General features: G+C 30.8%; 2 protein-coding genes across 2 annotated transcripts in view; both read right to left on the bottom strand.

Annotated features, from left to right (window-relative positions):
- LOC126738043 (inositol-trisphosphate 3-kinase A-like) overlaps positions 1-16779 on the bottom strand; it is a 160481-nt gene that overhangs the window by 92675 nt on the left and 51027 nt on the right. The window lies entirely within an intron of this gene.
- LOC126738046 (uncharacterized) overlaps positions 1-16779 on the bottom strand; it is a 103636-nt gene that overhangs the window by 72166 nt on the left and 14691 nt on the right. The window contains exon 2 of the mRNA XM_050443215.1: positions 3397-3774. Coding sequence (XP_050299172.1) covers positions 3397-3732 — 336 coding nt within the window. The 5' untranslated portion in view covers positions 3733-3774. The remainder of the gene's footprint in view (positions 1-3396; positions 3775-16779) is intronic.

Raw genomic sequence — 16779 nt, 5'->3', positions numbered from 1 at the left:
GAATAAAATAAAAGTCTGGATTATATCAAAATAATATTTAAAATGCTAATAAATATAAGAAACAATTATTCATTAACATTTGGAAATCTCTATGAATAAAAAATGGAATTTGATTTTAAAAGCCTAGAATTTAGAATTTCTAGTTGTTTTTTCAATTTTATTCCAGACACTTTTTCATTTTGTCCAGTAAATTAGAATATAAGAGCCTGAAAAAAAAGCCTGAAAAGTCTTTTGTCTGAACCTTAGGCATTTGAAATATTCTTTAAAATGCCTGAAATAAAACCGGTCATGTGATTTTAAATGCTATATTTAAAATAATTTTTTATTTTACTCCAGTAATTTCGAAATAATTTTTATGCGTTTTAGGCATTTAAAATAATGTTTAAATAAATGTCTGAAATATAAGAAAAAATAAATATGTATGCATATGAGGCTGAAATAATTGAGTCGTTCCTTCCAGGCATTTAAAATAGTGTTTGAGTTCTTTCAGATATTTTTTCGTTTTATTCAAGGCATTTGGAGTCATTTTCCAGTGCCCCTTATGCGTTTGAAATAATGCCTGAAATACCTGGAATAAAACTGGAAATATGATTCTAAAATGCTGCTGGTGAAGTCGTTTCTTCCAAGCACTTCTGCATTTTATCTCAGGTAATTGAAGTAATTTTTCATTTTATTTCAGGCTCTGTCATTTTTATTTTATTCCTAGCGTTTCAGGTGATTTTTTGACCCATTAGATATTTGGGCTAATTTTTTGGGTTATTTCAATGATTTAAAATAAATCTTAGAATTGCTTGAAATAATATAGAACCTGATAATTTATCATCAAAAATTTTCCAGATATTTTAAATTCTAGATATTTGAAATATTTGTATGTATTCTAGGCATCTGAGATAATTTTTTGTATTGTCAAAGGTTTTGGAGAAATATTTTGTTTTATTCCAGGCATTTAGGATACGGTCATGTGATTTTAAATGCTGTATTTAAAATAATTTTTTATTTTACTCCAGTAATTTCGAAATAAATTTTATGCGTTTTAGGCATTTGAAATAATGTTTAAATAAATGCCTGGAATAAAAGCAAAAATAAATATGTATGCATATGAGGCTGAAATTATTGAGTCGTTCCTTCCAGGCATTTAAAATAATGTTTGACTTCTTTCAGATATTTTTCCATTTTATTCCAGGCATTTGGAGTTATTTTCCAGTGCCCCTTATGCCTTAGGCTCTGTCATTTTTATTTTATTTTTAGCATCTCAGGTGATTTTTTTGATCCATTAGATATTTTGGCTATTTTTTGTGTTATTCCAAGGATTTAAAATAAATATTAGAATTGCTTGAAATAATATAGACCCTGATAATTTAGCAACAAAAAATTCCAGATATTTTAAATTCTAGATATTCGAAATATTTGTACGTATTCTAGGCATCTGAGATAATTGTTTGTATTGTCAAAGGTTTTAGAGAAATTTTTTGTTTTATTCCAGACATTTAGGATAATTTTCTTATGCCACAGACATTTGAAATGCCTGGAATAAAATTGAAAATTTTAACATTCTGTTATCATTTGACGTATACTGGGATAATTTTTTGTGGGATTTTAGAAATATTTGAAATAATTTTAAAAACTCCTGGAATAATATAAGTATATATATATATATATATATATATATATTCCAACGATTTAAAATAAATCTTAGAATTGCTTGAAATAATATAGAACCTGATAATTTATCAACAAAAATTTTCCAGATATTTTAAATTCTAGATATTCGAAATATTTGTACGTATTCTAGGCCTCAACGGATTTTTTGTATTGTCAAAGGTTTTGGAGAAATTTTTGGTTTTATTTCAGGCATTTAGGATAATTTTCTTATGCCTCAGACATTTGAAATGCCAAAAATAAAATTGAAAATTTTAACATTCTGTTATTATTTGAAGTATACTGGGATAATTTTTTGTTGGACTTTAGGAATATTTGAAATAATTTTAAAAAGTCTTGGAATAATATACAGGTCTGGAATATATCAAAATAATATTTAAAATGTTAAGAAGTATAAGAAACAATTATCTACTAGCATTTGGAAATCTCTGTAAATAAAAATGGAATTTGATTTTAAAAGCCTGGAATTTGGAATTTCTAGTTGTTTTTTAAATTTTATTCCAGGCATTTAAAGTAAAATTTTCATTTTGTCCAGTAAATTAGAATATAAGAGCCTGAAAAAAAAGCCTGAAAAGTCTTTTGTCTGAACCTTAGGCATTTGAAATATTCTTTAAAATGCCTGAAATAAAACCGGTCATGTGATTTTAAATGCTGCATTTAAAATAATTTTTTATTTTACTCCAGTAACTTCGAAATAATTTTTATGCGTTTTAGGCATTTGAAATAATGTTTAAATAAATGCCTGGAATATATGCAAAAATTTTTTGTTGGACTTTAGGAATATTTGAAATAATTTTAAAAAGTCTTGGAATAATATACAGGTCTGGAATATATCAAAATAATATTTAAAATGTTAAGAAGTATAAGAAACAATTATCTACTAGCATTTGGAAATCTCTGTAAATAAAAATGGAATTTGATTTTAAAAGCCTGGAATTTGGAATTTCTAGTTGTTTTTTAAATTTTATTCCAGGCATTTAAAGTAAATTTTTTTTTTGTCCAGTAAATTAGAATATAAGAGTCTGAAAAAAAAAGCCTGAAAAGTCATTTGTCTGAACCTTAGGCATTTGAAATATTCTTTAAAATGCCTGAAATAAAACCGGTCATGTGACTTTAAATACTGCATTTGAAATAATTTTTTATTTTACTCCAGCAACAATAAGACGTTTCGTTTATTTAATTTTTAGTTGCGCCCTCTTGCGGTGAAATGAGGAACTTAAAAATAATTTTCAAAATTTTCTCATGGCCACTTTTACAATAATAACAAAAATTCTCTTGTTGCCAGATATAAAGGTCCTGAGATACAGCCGCTTACCTCGCTTATTTGGCCACCCTGTATATAAAAAAATATTTTTTTTGCATACAATCTTTAAATAGTCGTGCTTTAATTAGCTCGTATTCACCTACCATTACCCCCAAAATTCACCCCTTGATATTATTGCATCGAATAGTACGCTGGCTTTTAAAAGTATTGCGATAGCCTTTTGATAAAAAACCAACTGGCAAAAGCCAACTTAACTGACCTATCTAGATCTAAGTATGGGATATCATCTATCTATCTGATTCTAAATTGAACTAAGTACACTATATCAAGGGGAAATTCATAAGTTATAAAAATACTGGGTTATGATATAAACTGAGAAGATGTGTAGGAAAGAGGGCACTCTTAAATTTGCCATTTTTGACTCCAAAAATGCCCATATCTCCTGAAAAAAAAACGACCACTACAAAAATTACCTTTTTCTTCTTCTCCTCTTGCTCGGGTTCCGCGTACAGGTCAGCGATTCCCAATAAACAATCGTCACAGCGACAGTAGTCGTTATTGATGAAAGAAAACGAGCCAGTAGAGCCATAAGAGCTGCACGAGTCAACACTATCAGTCCGGATCAACTGGGGACGAGTTAGTGCCCCGGAACCCCCACTTTGGCCCAAAGTTTCCATTTTCGCCACCAAGAGACTCTCCATTAGAGATTTGGGCCGTTGGGGCTCTTTGGAGGTGTGGAGACACTGGCAACAGGTGCCGGGAGGAGGAGGAGGCGGAGGAGGAGAAGCCGAACGAAATCGCGACGTCATTTTTTAGTTCTGTTTGAATGTTTTAGAAGGTCTAAGATTTTTCTTAAAAGAATAATAATATGAATGTTGGTTTGATTAATATGTAAGGTTGATGATCTTAAAGCGTAGTCAAAGTTTATAGATTTATAGTTGTTTTTTTTTTTTGGAGGTTGAAGTAAAATACTTATAACATTGCGTTCTATGTGCTTTGAACCAGTAAATATTTTATTAGTAATAAACAATTAATTTAACTAACACCTAAGTAAAAGTGCGTTATTGAGCATCCTAATTAATTTTAGGATTCTTAAATTTTGCGACATTCAGTACTTTTCAGAATCTCAGGTCCGAAGACAGTGCCGACATCATTTATTAACATGCCAAATGACCGAAATTTTCCAATTATCATGAATATCCTATAAATATACTATAAACATACCAATCAGTAGCCGTCGCATTAAAATAACATTATAAAAAAAAGACATAATAATTCACGGTGGCACTCGGTAATTTATTAAACGTATGAGTTATTACTCACTTCAAACGACAAACAATTGAATAGAGCGAACAATTTCCATATTGTCGACCTAAAAAAAAAAAAAAACAATAATAGACATACCGATGGGTATCTTTAATATAATTAATTCCAATCTGAGAGTATATTCTATACAGGGTGTTTCTATACGCATAAACTTGGGAAATTATTGCTAATGATAAATAATGACTAATAGTAAAAAAAAAGTGAGTAAAATATTTTTAGTTTCTAAGATAATTCTTTTTTTTTCACAAAAATGTAATAACTTAATCAGGTGGAATTTTGTTTCCAAATTAAGAAGTAAACAAGTCCGGTTGATGTTTATTATGTTTAGTAGTACCTACTTTGCTATCAGTTGATACAGTTATGGTCGTATTTCGTTTTTTATTAAAATTATGCCGCATAATTTTTCAAATGAGGAACTAATGAACATGTTACTGGCATACGGGGAATCAAGACAAAACAGTGTGGCTGCAGCCAATCTTTATGCACAAAGGTTTCCTCATAGGTATCATCCATCGCGTGAAGCTTTTTTGCGTGTGGTTCAGCGGGGTAGAGAAACTGGAAATCATCAGCATCCTGATATAAGCACTAGAAGAACTGCAGTGCAATTTGGATTATCACCAGTCACAGTTTGGCGAATTTTAAGGCATGAATTACTGTATCCATTTCACGTCCAAAGGGTACAAGCTTTACTTCCAAGGGATCATGCGCCTCGAGTAAACTTGCGAGTGCTTGTTACATCAGCAGCAGTTAAACCCAAACTTTACCAGGAACATTTTAGCTACGGATGAAGCAATTTTCACATGCAATGGTATTCACAATTTTCGCAACACGCATTTTTGGGCAGTTAAAAATCCGCATGCCATTCGGCGAACAAACTTTCAACAACGATTTTCAGTAAATGTGTGGGCTGGAATTGTAAACGGAATACTTATTGGCCCTTTCATTTTGGATAATCGTCTAACTGGTGCTCTTTATTTACAATTCTTGCGACAAAATTTGCCGGTACTCCTTGAAGTAGTCCCACTTCACATTAGGCAGAATTTGTGGTTTCTTCACGATGGTGCTCTACCACATTTTGCGCGACGGCATTTGGATCGAATGTGCCTCGAACGATGGATAGGCCGAGGTGGTCCAATCGGATGGCCTTCTCGATCACCCGACCTTAATCCGCTTGACTTTTATTTTTGGGGCCACCTAAAATCTCTGGTGTATGTAACCGAAGTTGACAATGAACAAGAATAAAGAAATCGGATATTTGCTGCCGCCGAGGAAATTCGACTACAACCTGGATTGTAGTAGATCGAGCTGCTGTCTGCAACTCTTGGATTAGGCGTGCTCAAAGTAAATTCTCCAATTTATTTTGGAGAATTTACGTTTTTTTTTTAATTTTAATTAATAAGTCGTTTATCTCCGTAACTAAAACTATTTTACTAAATTTTTTTCTCATTATTAGTCATTATTTGCCGTCAGCAATCATTTCCCAAGTTGCATAAACTATAGGTTAAGAAACATCCTGTATATGTTAATTTGTTTTTATTTGATTAGAGATTGTTTTTTTTTCCAAAAACGAATTATGTAAGTCGATACGTGAATTAACAATTCGTGGTTAGCCTTATTAGCTTAAGGGTATAATATACATACAGTGAAACTTCTCTAACTCGAATCTTCAAGGGACAGACTAAAAAATTCGACTTATGGAAAAATCGACTTACAGAAAAAAACGCCTAATTAAGGGGTTATTGTTTATTAGTACCAAAAAAAGTATTTTCTTCGTATAAAACTAAAATTTTGTATGTTGTATGTGTTACATAATATGTATGCATATCAATATGTTTATAAATTTTTTTTAAAGAAGTCAGTTATTTTTTTTTGTGTGAAATTGGTCCATTTTTCCTTATCTATAAAATCTTCCAATAAATTTAAAGAATTGTGTATTTCATATGGAATATTTTCTCTAGATAAAATAAAACATCTTATCTTTTCAATAGCAGAAATCGTCTCGTCAATTGTAGGTGTCGGAACAGTCTCACCTTCACTTTGGCCATCATCTTCATTTTCTTCAGGGTCTGAAACAATACAAAACCATTCTTACAATCTAAAAAGGCATAATCTAGACTAGCCTACCTTTTTTATTTGGAACAAGATTTTCTATTACGCTTTCTAGGATCTCTTCATCAGTTGAAAAACCTGTTGTTTGTACATTATCATCAATCGTCACATAGTCTTCAAATGCAACATCACTCATGTTTATAGCCCTTCTGTATGAGGTCCACAGGGTTTTTAATTCAGATAATGGAACAAGGTCATCCTCGTCCCAGTTATCAGCATCTTGTTGAACTTTATCTTTAACAAATCCTGCTTTTCTAAAGCAATTAGCAATGGTTTGTTCTTTTACGTCCAGAGTCCACGTTTTATTAAGATCTTGAATTGCGTCAAGTAACGTCACAGTTGTAGGAGTTGCCACTTCCGTATGGGCTAAAACTTTCATAACAATCCGCTTCCTATAATGTTGCTTCAAATTTTTTATAATTCCTTGATCCATGGGTTGTAAGATTGACGTAAGGTTAGACGGAAAATATTCAAATTTAATATTTTTTAACTTAGATTCAACAGACTTGGGATGTGCAGGACAATTATCAACGAATAGTAAAACTTTTCTTCTTTGGGCTGCAAATTTCTTATCAAGCTTTAATAGCCATCTTTCATAAACCTCACTTGTCATCCATGCTTTTTTATTAAACTCATAGTCCACTGCAAATGATTTAATGCCCTTAAAACAACCTGGATTCTTTGACTTACCAATGATTAGCAACCTAAGCTTTTCAGTCCCACTCATATTACTTCCAACCATAACTGTAATTCGTTCCTTGCTGTTTTTGCCACCATGGCATTTTTGTCCTTTAAATGCTAGTGTTTTGTTGGGTAAACATTTAAAGAAAACTCCTGTTTCATCAGCATTAAAAATGACATCCTTATCATATTGACTGATCAGAGTGGGCAATACATTCTTTTGCCATTCTTCACAAGACGCCAAATCTGCAGAAGCACTTTCACCACATAAAGACATTTGAACGATGTTATGCCTAGTTTTAAACTTATCTAACCATCCTATGCTAGCTGCAAAATCGTCCCTCCTTAAAGCAGTTGCAAACTCCTTAGCTTTTTCTCTTATAAGAGTTCCAGATAGAGGGAGATTTTTATTTCGTGCCGTAGTAACCCACTTAAGCATTGCTTCATCAATATCTTCATTCACACAAGGTGTAAGCCTTCTCCTCTTACAGTTTGAAGCGTAATCATCTTTTTTTTCTAAAAGTCTATCCTTGTTTTTTAGGATCGTTGACAGAGTATTGGGTGGTATCCCAAACTGTTCGGCAATATCCTTCTTTTTCTTTTCACCTTTTTCCACTTCAGCAATTAATTTCAATCTCTCACATAATGGTAAGCACTTTAAATTTCTCTTAGCCATAATTATTTTTAATAAAAACAAATTGTCTTAATTCGCATACGCACCAAAAAACTGTAACCACAAAACCGCCACGTCGCGATGAGAGCCTTTTTCCGTTTGAACTAATAAAAAGAAAAATGATGCAATAGCAAATCCATGTAACAAACAGATTTTTTCCTAGAAAAATGTCTGTACTTCCCCGCAAAATTCGAGTTAGCCATCGGCAATGCGTTAAACGTTATTTCGACTTATAGAAAAATTCGAGATAGAGAAATTCGACTTATAGAGATAAAATATCATATAAACTTGATGATACCTTTTTTGGTAATATAAAATATTTGAATTAAGGAATATTTCGAGATAAAGAAGTTCGAATTAGAGGAGTTTTACTGTACTTAGGAAAATTGATATTTAAATGATGATTTCTCACCCTCTATAAATGTCAGCGTTAACTTTTATATGTTCATTAAAAATGAGGTTTAATTTAACTTTGATCACATTTTTTCATATTTTGCACCGTTAAAGTTTCAAACCGATAAAACTGAAAAAGTGCATTTTTTCTCATATTTTTCAATTTTTCTTTCAAAAAAATATTTTTCGAACAAACATATTATCTGTGGTTCACAATAGCCACTAAAGGCCCAGAAAAGTTCGAAAATCACAATTTTTTTATCATTTAGACGCTTAAAAAAATACTTGTTGCACACTGACACTAACCAAAAACTATAGAGACATGTATCATGTGACACCTAGTAAACCTACTAAATTTCATAAAATTCGAATCACCCTTACGATCTGTATACTGCGAGTTATTATCTATCCACTACACAAACGATAAAAATTAAATAAAGCAAACAATTTCCTCGACAATAGATAGACATACCGATATAATCAATTCCAATCTGACGGTACGCTCTCTATGTTAATATTATTCTTCTTCGATGAAAGATTGTTGTTTTTTTTTCGAAACCGAATTCTCGATTCGTCGATACGTGAATTGACAAGTGAATAGTCGAAGTAATGCGGAATCCGCTTAACGTCATCGCAAATAGATGAAAAATATTTAATCAGGCCATCATAAAAACGGTCTGTGCGACTTTAATTACTGGATAAGGATCTAGAAGAACATAAAATGCTTTGGGTTGTGTGCACAGCCATTTCTTTAGCAATTAAATGCTCTTGTCTCTTTCTGTTTAGGTAACATACAATAACAGCTTTATAAATAGATCAGATTAGTGTGGAGCTTTGATGGTTTAAAAGATCTTGGAATTTTGGTGTTTTCAGCGTGGTATAATTAAGGCACTCCCCAAAAATACTGATACACACCATTAAACGTAATTATTAAGATAATCTCAACCGCCTTTAAGCGCGTTTCGTCACACACGGACACCCAAGAGATGAATTTTTATGCGGTAATCTGTTGAAATTAAAAAAAAACTACTACACGACACGATCGACGATCTTCATTAGCCAAAAGAAGATTTTTGTTTTGATTAACGATCGATTGTCTTAAAATAAATGAGATTTAAGAATGCAACGGAAAAAAAAAATGAATATTTACTGCTATAACGTACAAATATGCCCCAGCATGATCTTTAAAACGTGTTCAGATTCTGAATAAATTAAAAAGCCGACCAACAATGATAATTGCTCTAAGAACCGCTATTTCGTACTTGCATATATTGGGTGTGTCGATTTGCGCGTTTAATAAGTAACCGGAAACTGTCTTAAGAATTAATTTGTTATTGCAATATATTATAGTTTTGTTTGCGTATTTTCTATTCAAGGGTCAAAATTATGTAAGTAACTAAGTACAAGTAACAAAAATTAAAATTTAACAACAAAAAAAAAAGGATATAAAGATTCATTGACAATCAACTTAGTTTATAAATGAAGACTTCCAAAAAAAGCTTCAAAGGTTGAAAGAAATGAAGGCGTGGTAGCTCATTGCTTAGTTATAATATTCGAGGAATTAATGAGTTTTTGGCAGAAATCGCTAGATTTATAGATAAAAATCACATAACTCATTTTCCAATCATTGGGAAACTGGGTATGTCCATGTGGCTTGACTGGTGTACCCAAAGGGTCAAAATAATCAACCGACTTTCTGGTTTAGTTGGATAAGAGGTTCAATGATATCATTGTTTATATTTGGAATACTATATTGAGCTGAAGCGAGTTGTATAATAAATAAGTTCCAAGACATGTGTGTGATCTTATTAAGTTGAACTGGTGGCACATAGTCGTTGACTGTTGGATAAGATAGCAGAGGAAAAATTATCAATGGTCCATGTACCTTTAAGGAACACTTAAAGTCACCCAGAATGCAGATCTCTAGATTAATGAAATAACGCCTCTCTAGAGAAATAGCTGAGTAATCTCGACTAGGGTTATGACTGAAACTTTCATATTTCTGTATATTTTAGGAGCATCTGATGCTTCAACCGATAACAACCGTTGCAATAAACACCGGGGATCAGATCAGAAATATATGGAAGCATATTCAATTATTTTTTGTGACTTTTAAGTTTCTAGATATTCTCAACATTTAGTCGAGACTTGAAAATAATAGATTCTAACCGTCTTTTATTATAAGATAATTATAATTGAATACATTTTTTATAATGTGTATATCTTAGTTTAAGTATTAGTCTTAGCATAAGTTTAATCTAATGTGTATTTAAATAACCTTAAAAAAGATTTGAGTGAAAAATAATAAATAAATAAATAAATCTGGCCTTTATTTAAAAAACTATACAAGTTTATGGTGAAGTCTAGAAACACTGCTATTCTACTTAATCACAAAAATTGAGAAGAATAGAAACAATCTTATAAAAAACTTATTATTAGATAAAATACACACATTAAAAAAAAACAGAAAATACAGGTACCCTTACACTAGCTAACCTAATAACATTTTAAATCACATTTCACCATTGTAAAAAAGAAGAAATAATAATCATCACAATTTTAAAATTTTTTTATTTTCATTTTTTCCCTTTTTTTCCTTGCTTGTTCTTTTTTACTTTTATTTTTATTTTGATGGCAACAGAAACATAATTATCGAAACATATTATCTAAATAATGTCAACAGTCAGTTAAAGCTTTGCGAAATTAAAGAAAAAATAAACTTTTATTTTAGCCAAGTTGTTCAGCAAATAAAATTTCTCTAAGTTTATATTTAAACTTTAAAATGTTGAAAGACTTCATGTTTTCAGGTAATAAGTTAAGCAAAGTGATTGAATTATACGCAGACGATTTTCTAAAAACGGAAGTACAGAATTTGGGAATTGTGTATTTATGTTTGCGCCTAATGTTAATATTGTGAACTGCAGACCTAGTAAGAAAAAGATAATCTAACTGAGTACTATTTATTGATAAATTCATGGTCTTATGTAAAAAACTACCCAAATGAAGTCTCCAACGATTTTCCATTCTGAGCCATTTAAGCTGGTTAACCTTATGTGATATATGATCACGTCTACTCAAGCCAAATATCAGTCTGCAACAGGTATTTTGCATGACTTGTATCTTATTTTTTAGAAGGGAAATGACTTACCAAAAATATTCGAATAAGAATGATTTTTGTAACATTGTGGCAATTTTATCAGCACCAAGGCTTAAGAATCTATAAGAATTATGTCTCTGAGATCCAAGAACCACCAAGTGTGAAACGATATCTTGAGTTTACTGTCTTTAAGAGTGTAAAATTTAGAAACCGTCAGGTTTAATAAAGTCTTTAGGGCCAAAGCACGTGTTACCAAGTAATTATTAATCGTAATATAAGTTCGAGACTTTGACCACACTTGTAATTTTTAATTTTGCATTAGTCCTATAGAAAATTTCCTGATGATGCATTTAAGGGTTAAGGATTTGGCAAATAATTTTTTTCTGTGCAAATTCCCATGATTCTTAATAATATTACCACGAAATAATAAGAGTCTGATAAAAAGAGTTCCGTTGAAAGAAAAAACATTAATTGCTCAATAATTTTATAAATGAAAATGTCTTGTACTTCAAGAACTCTCAAACTTAGAGACTATTTTATCCATCATGGTCCAAATTTGAGTGTTTTGAAATGCACGTTGCAACATCAAGATTTTTGTTAGTTTTGATTTTTTCGAAGGAAAGAAAAAGTGCATAACTCAAAAACTCGATAATTGGGATATTGGACACCTATTTCAAAATTTTAAGTAAATTCAGCTTAAAAAAAATTGTAATAAATATTGGTCATAGCCTATAACTTTATCGGCCTTGAGCTTGTTGCCTATAAGGGTCAATAAAGCCAGGGCCATAAAAGTTATAGGCCTGATTAAAAAAAAGACTTATTTTAAAGTAAATCCGATTGCATATTTTTTTGAATAAAAGAAAATTTTCATAACTCAATAATTTGCTCATACTTCAGAATTTTATGTAAATTCAGTTTAACAAAAAACATTTTTTTTTTAATGAATATTAGTAGCAGCCTTCAACTTTGTCAGTCTTGAGTTTGTTGCCTATAAGACTTAATAAAACCAAGGCATAAAAGTTATAGGCCTGATCTATAAATTTAAAAAAATTCTTAAGTTAAATCTGGTTGCATATTTTTGAATTATTTGAAATGTCGATAAGTCAAGAACTCAATGATTTGCTCATTGCACACATATTTCAGCAAAGAGAAAAACACTTTTTTTTAAGAATTTTGGAAACTATAAAAATAAAAATGAAATAAATAACATTTAATTTAATACATTATATTTTAGAACTTCTATTCGTTTTCCTAATCGCTGGATAGGTCGTGGGAGCCAGAGGCCATGGCCGGCGCGAAGTCCCGATTTTAACCCACTGGATTTTTGTGTATGGGGCTATATGAAGTCGCTCGTTTACAAAGATATAGTGAATTCCAGAGAAGAACTATGCCAGAGAATTTTATATGCTGCACAAAAGCTACGAAACGAACAATTATTTTTTAAAATTAGGAGATCTTTCGGCAAAAGAACTGTTAAATGTATTGAAGTGAATGGTAGACATTTTGAACAGTTTTTGTCAAAAGCAGATCTATTTCGTCACAGTTTCAAAATGGAAAAGTTATCAGTCGCATAGTTAAGTTTGTTTTCGTTAATGTTATTTTCTTTCAATAGATTTTCTAGTGTCATATTTATTTTAAATAAAGTTAATTAAATGATAATCCAATTTTTGTCTGCATTATACTAAAACATTATTTATGATGTAAAAAATGATTGGTAAAGAGTAACAAGACATTATTGCTTGCTTGAGCTGCTGTACTAAATAATTTGAAGGCAGATATCGCGAAAACGGCGACTCTGAGCGACCCGAAAGTAGTATACCTTTTTTACGTAAAAAATATGAAAAAAGTATTATTTTCAATAAAAACTTAAATACAGTTAAGCACAAAAAAGTTATGATCTTATGAAAGTCAATACAAATGTACATTGTACACTGAATTTGTTAAAAAAATGAATTTATCGATCTAAAAAACCCCTAACTACAAATTTTTGTGAAAAAAAGTTAACTTTTGTTAAAGTTATTGGGGAAAAACAAAAAAAAGTTTTATTTAAAGTAAGTCTCTTATAAAAAAAAGATCACGTTTCACATTTGGTGGTTCTTGGACCTGGAGAGACATACTTCTTATAGGTTCTTAAGCCTTGGTGCTGATAAAATTGCCACAATATTACAAAAATCGTTCTTATTCGAATATGTTGGGTAAGTCATTTCTCTTCTTTACTCAAATCTTTTTTAAGGTTATTTAAATACACATTAGCTTAAACTTATACTAAGACCAATACTTAAACTAAGATATGCACATTATATTAGACATTATAAAAGATGTATTCATTTGTAATTATCTTATAATAAAAGACGGTTAAAATCTATTATTTCCAAGCCTTCTCGACTAAATGTTGAAAATATCTAGAAAGTTAAAAGTCACCGAAAAATAATTGAATATGCTTCCATATATTTCTGATCTGATCCCCGGTGTTTATTGCAACGGTTTTTAACAAGTCTTTGTACAGAAAGAAACAGAAAAGCATCAGATGCTCCTAAAATATACAGAAATATGAAAGTTTCAGTCATAACCCTAGTCGAGATTACTCAGCTATTTCTCTAGAGAGGCGTTATTTCATTAATCTAGAGATTTGCATTTTGGGTGAATTTAATCTTCCTTAAAGGTAGACCATTGATAATTTTTGCTCTGCTACGTATCCAACAGTCAACAACTATGTACCACCAGTTGAACTAAATAAGATCACACACATGTCTTGGAACCTCTTATCCAACTAAACCAGAAAGTTGGTTGATTATTTTGACCCTTTAAATACACCAGTCAAGCCACATGGACATACCGTTTACAAATAATTTAAATTCTGTTTCAGTTTCCTCTAAATCTTTGCCCCAATCTGCAAACGAAAAAGCTTCTTTTTTTAGACGCTGATCCAAAATAAGGGAAACGCAATACAAGGTGTCTCACGACGAATAGACGCGATCGATATCGATATCTCAGAAACTAATTATTCAAAAATTTTTAAAATTTGGCAACATGGCACAGTCGATGGGGGCCACACAATTAAAATATTTTGACAGTTGTGACGTTTCTGGTTATACCGGAAGTAGGTGTCAACTTCGTTATTTTAAAGGGAACACCCTGTATATTTTTACATTTTTGACTTCCAAGTGAAATCCTAGGTATATTTTGTGTATAATGTCCTATACCTAAGTGTAACCGTTTTTGACATATTTTTAATTTCATCTGACAACCTATGTTTATAAGCCCTAACATAATTACCGATTACTCTCTTTTAGTAGCTTTGATTTATTGGTTAGTTTCGGTTTTATTTTAAAGGAAGGACCACTTTAAAAGACTATTTTAATATTTGGCTAAAAAAAAGATACAGGGGGGTCAAAAATTAGCATTAAAAATTAAAATGAAAAAATCATTAAAAGTCAATTTTTTTAAATGGACACCCCTTATTTTTACAATTTTTTCATAAAGATAATTAAAAATAAGGTTAAGTTTATATAAGGTTGTCTAGTCCAAAAATTGATAGTTTCCGAAATATTGACAGTTTAAATTTGGCCTAATATTAAAAGCCGTCAGAGTGGTCTGAAATTCAATATTTCTGGACAAAATCCCTAAACGTGTGACAATCAAGTCAAATGTACATATCCTAAGGTTTTTGGGGTCGCTAAATTCAAAATGGCGGCCAAAATGTATAAAAAAAATAGCGTTTCGACTTTTAAAATCAACTTTCCTTTACGTTTTCGAGGTCGCTGAATTAGAAAATTTAATTTATTTTTTGATATTCAAAATGGCAGGGACAAAATGACGCCCGACTCGTATAAAAAACAGCGTTTTAATGTTAAATCAATTTTTATTTACGTTTTCTAGGTCGCCAAATTCGAAAATGATATTAATTTTTTTTAAATTCAAAATGGCGGATAACTTAAGTAGTTTTTCTAGTTCAATTCCAGATGTTTATACATAGTTAGGAAGTAATGATCCTCATAAAGGACCTGGTCCTGACAACGCAAAAATTGTTGCTTTATCTTTTTTAGGCTTTTATATCTTTTATATATAGTCACTAAAAACAGTTTAGTTTCCCAATGATTGAGAAATGAGTTATCTGATTCTGATCCATAAGTCGGGCGATTTCTGCTAAAAACAATTCCAAATTTTAGAAAAACGACAACGAAGAAGATACCCCTAATTTTGCACATTTCCCAAATGTTACATTTAACTTCTGATAACACCCGGTATAAAAAATTACTCAAAAACTTAATTATACCCATCTAATAGCAAATTTAATTCTCTTTCAGATGGTATATCTAAATTTTATGTGTTGGGAAGAATAACGAAGATATTCTTGTTTATATGAAAAAAAAACAAAGAAATTTGATAAAATCAAAAAATGTTAAATACCAGAAGAACTAACAACATTTCGAAAAAATGTTATACGACTTTCTTGTTGCAAATGACATGTTTAATTATCTCTTATAGTAGACACCTTGTATAAAAAATGGTGCAGGCATTTATATGCATAACTAAGGAACGATCTGAAATATTCTTATACTTTTTCTAGATTAATATAGAGAGATTCCTGAGGATGGATTTAAGGGTAAATACGTGGTGCTAGGTTAATTATTTGGGTATTTAGCCTACTTTTATTTGAGGCTTTTTTTTTGCTAATTCTGTCAATAATTTTTCACTTTTCTTGAAAATATTTCCACAAAATAATTGGAATTTTCTTACAAGGGTCTTATCCAAATAAAGGGCATTTTTTTATTTAATTGTGTTTTGTACGAACATTTCTTGTGTCTCAAAAGATCGCTTAGTTAGGGGCTATTTTATCCATCAAGGTCCATAAGTAGCCAAATTTGAGTAATATAAAAAGTATATTGGAACATCAAGGTTTTTATTCATGAGCGAAAATTTTTGGCAAAACTAAGGAATCACTTGTAATATTCTCATTTTTTTTTCTAGATTAAAATAGAGGGGTTCCTGAGGATGGATTTGAGGGTAAAAACGCCGTTCTAAGTCAATTATTTGGTTAGTTTGCTCACTTTTAGTTGGAATTTTTTTTGCTAATTTAAAGCCTACTTTATATAATTTGATAACGAAGAAAAATGTCCAAGCCTCCTCGACTTAACGTTGCCATACATTATCAGCGATACCTTCAATTTACATTCTAAACGTATATGCATTTTCGGCAGTTATTTTGAGTAGACTTGAAATTAAATTAAAAAAAAAATTACAGACAATTAAATCTTCAGGCCGCTTTAATCACAAAATTGCTGTTTGAAAACAATCAAATTTTTTTCCATAAAAAAATAATTTTACCCCAAAAAAAACACTTGAATATATAGTTTTATGCCTACTGTGCTTCTAAATATTACAAACAAACACTCGGTATACTACCTACTATATACAAAATTCTACTTCATCATTAGCAACGTTAACTGTATATTGTTCACACTTCAAGCACATCCTAACAAAGCGCACAAGAAAATTCCGTAAGTTTTTCTTTAAGTTCTCGGAGAAAAGCCGGCAACTGTTACGTCGGCACGTGCAGCAATGCATCTCCTAAAC

This window comes from Anthonomus grandis, chromosome 6, assembly GCF_022605725.1.
Source record: "Anthonomus grandis grandis chromosome 6, icAntGran1.3, whole genome shotgun sequence".
NCBI classification, from domain to species: domain Eukaryota; kingdom Metazoa; phylum Arthropoda; class Insecta; order Coleoptera; family Curculionidae; genus Anthonomus; species Anthonomus grandis.
Note: the sequence above shows the minus strand (reverse complement) of the source record. Positions and strands in the feature narration are given on the sequence as shown.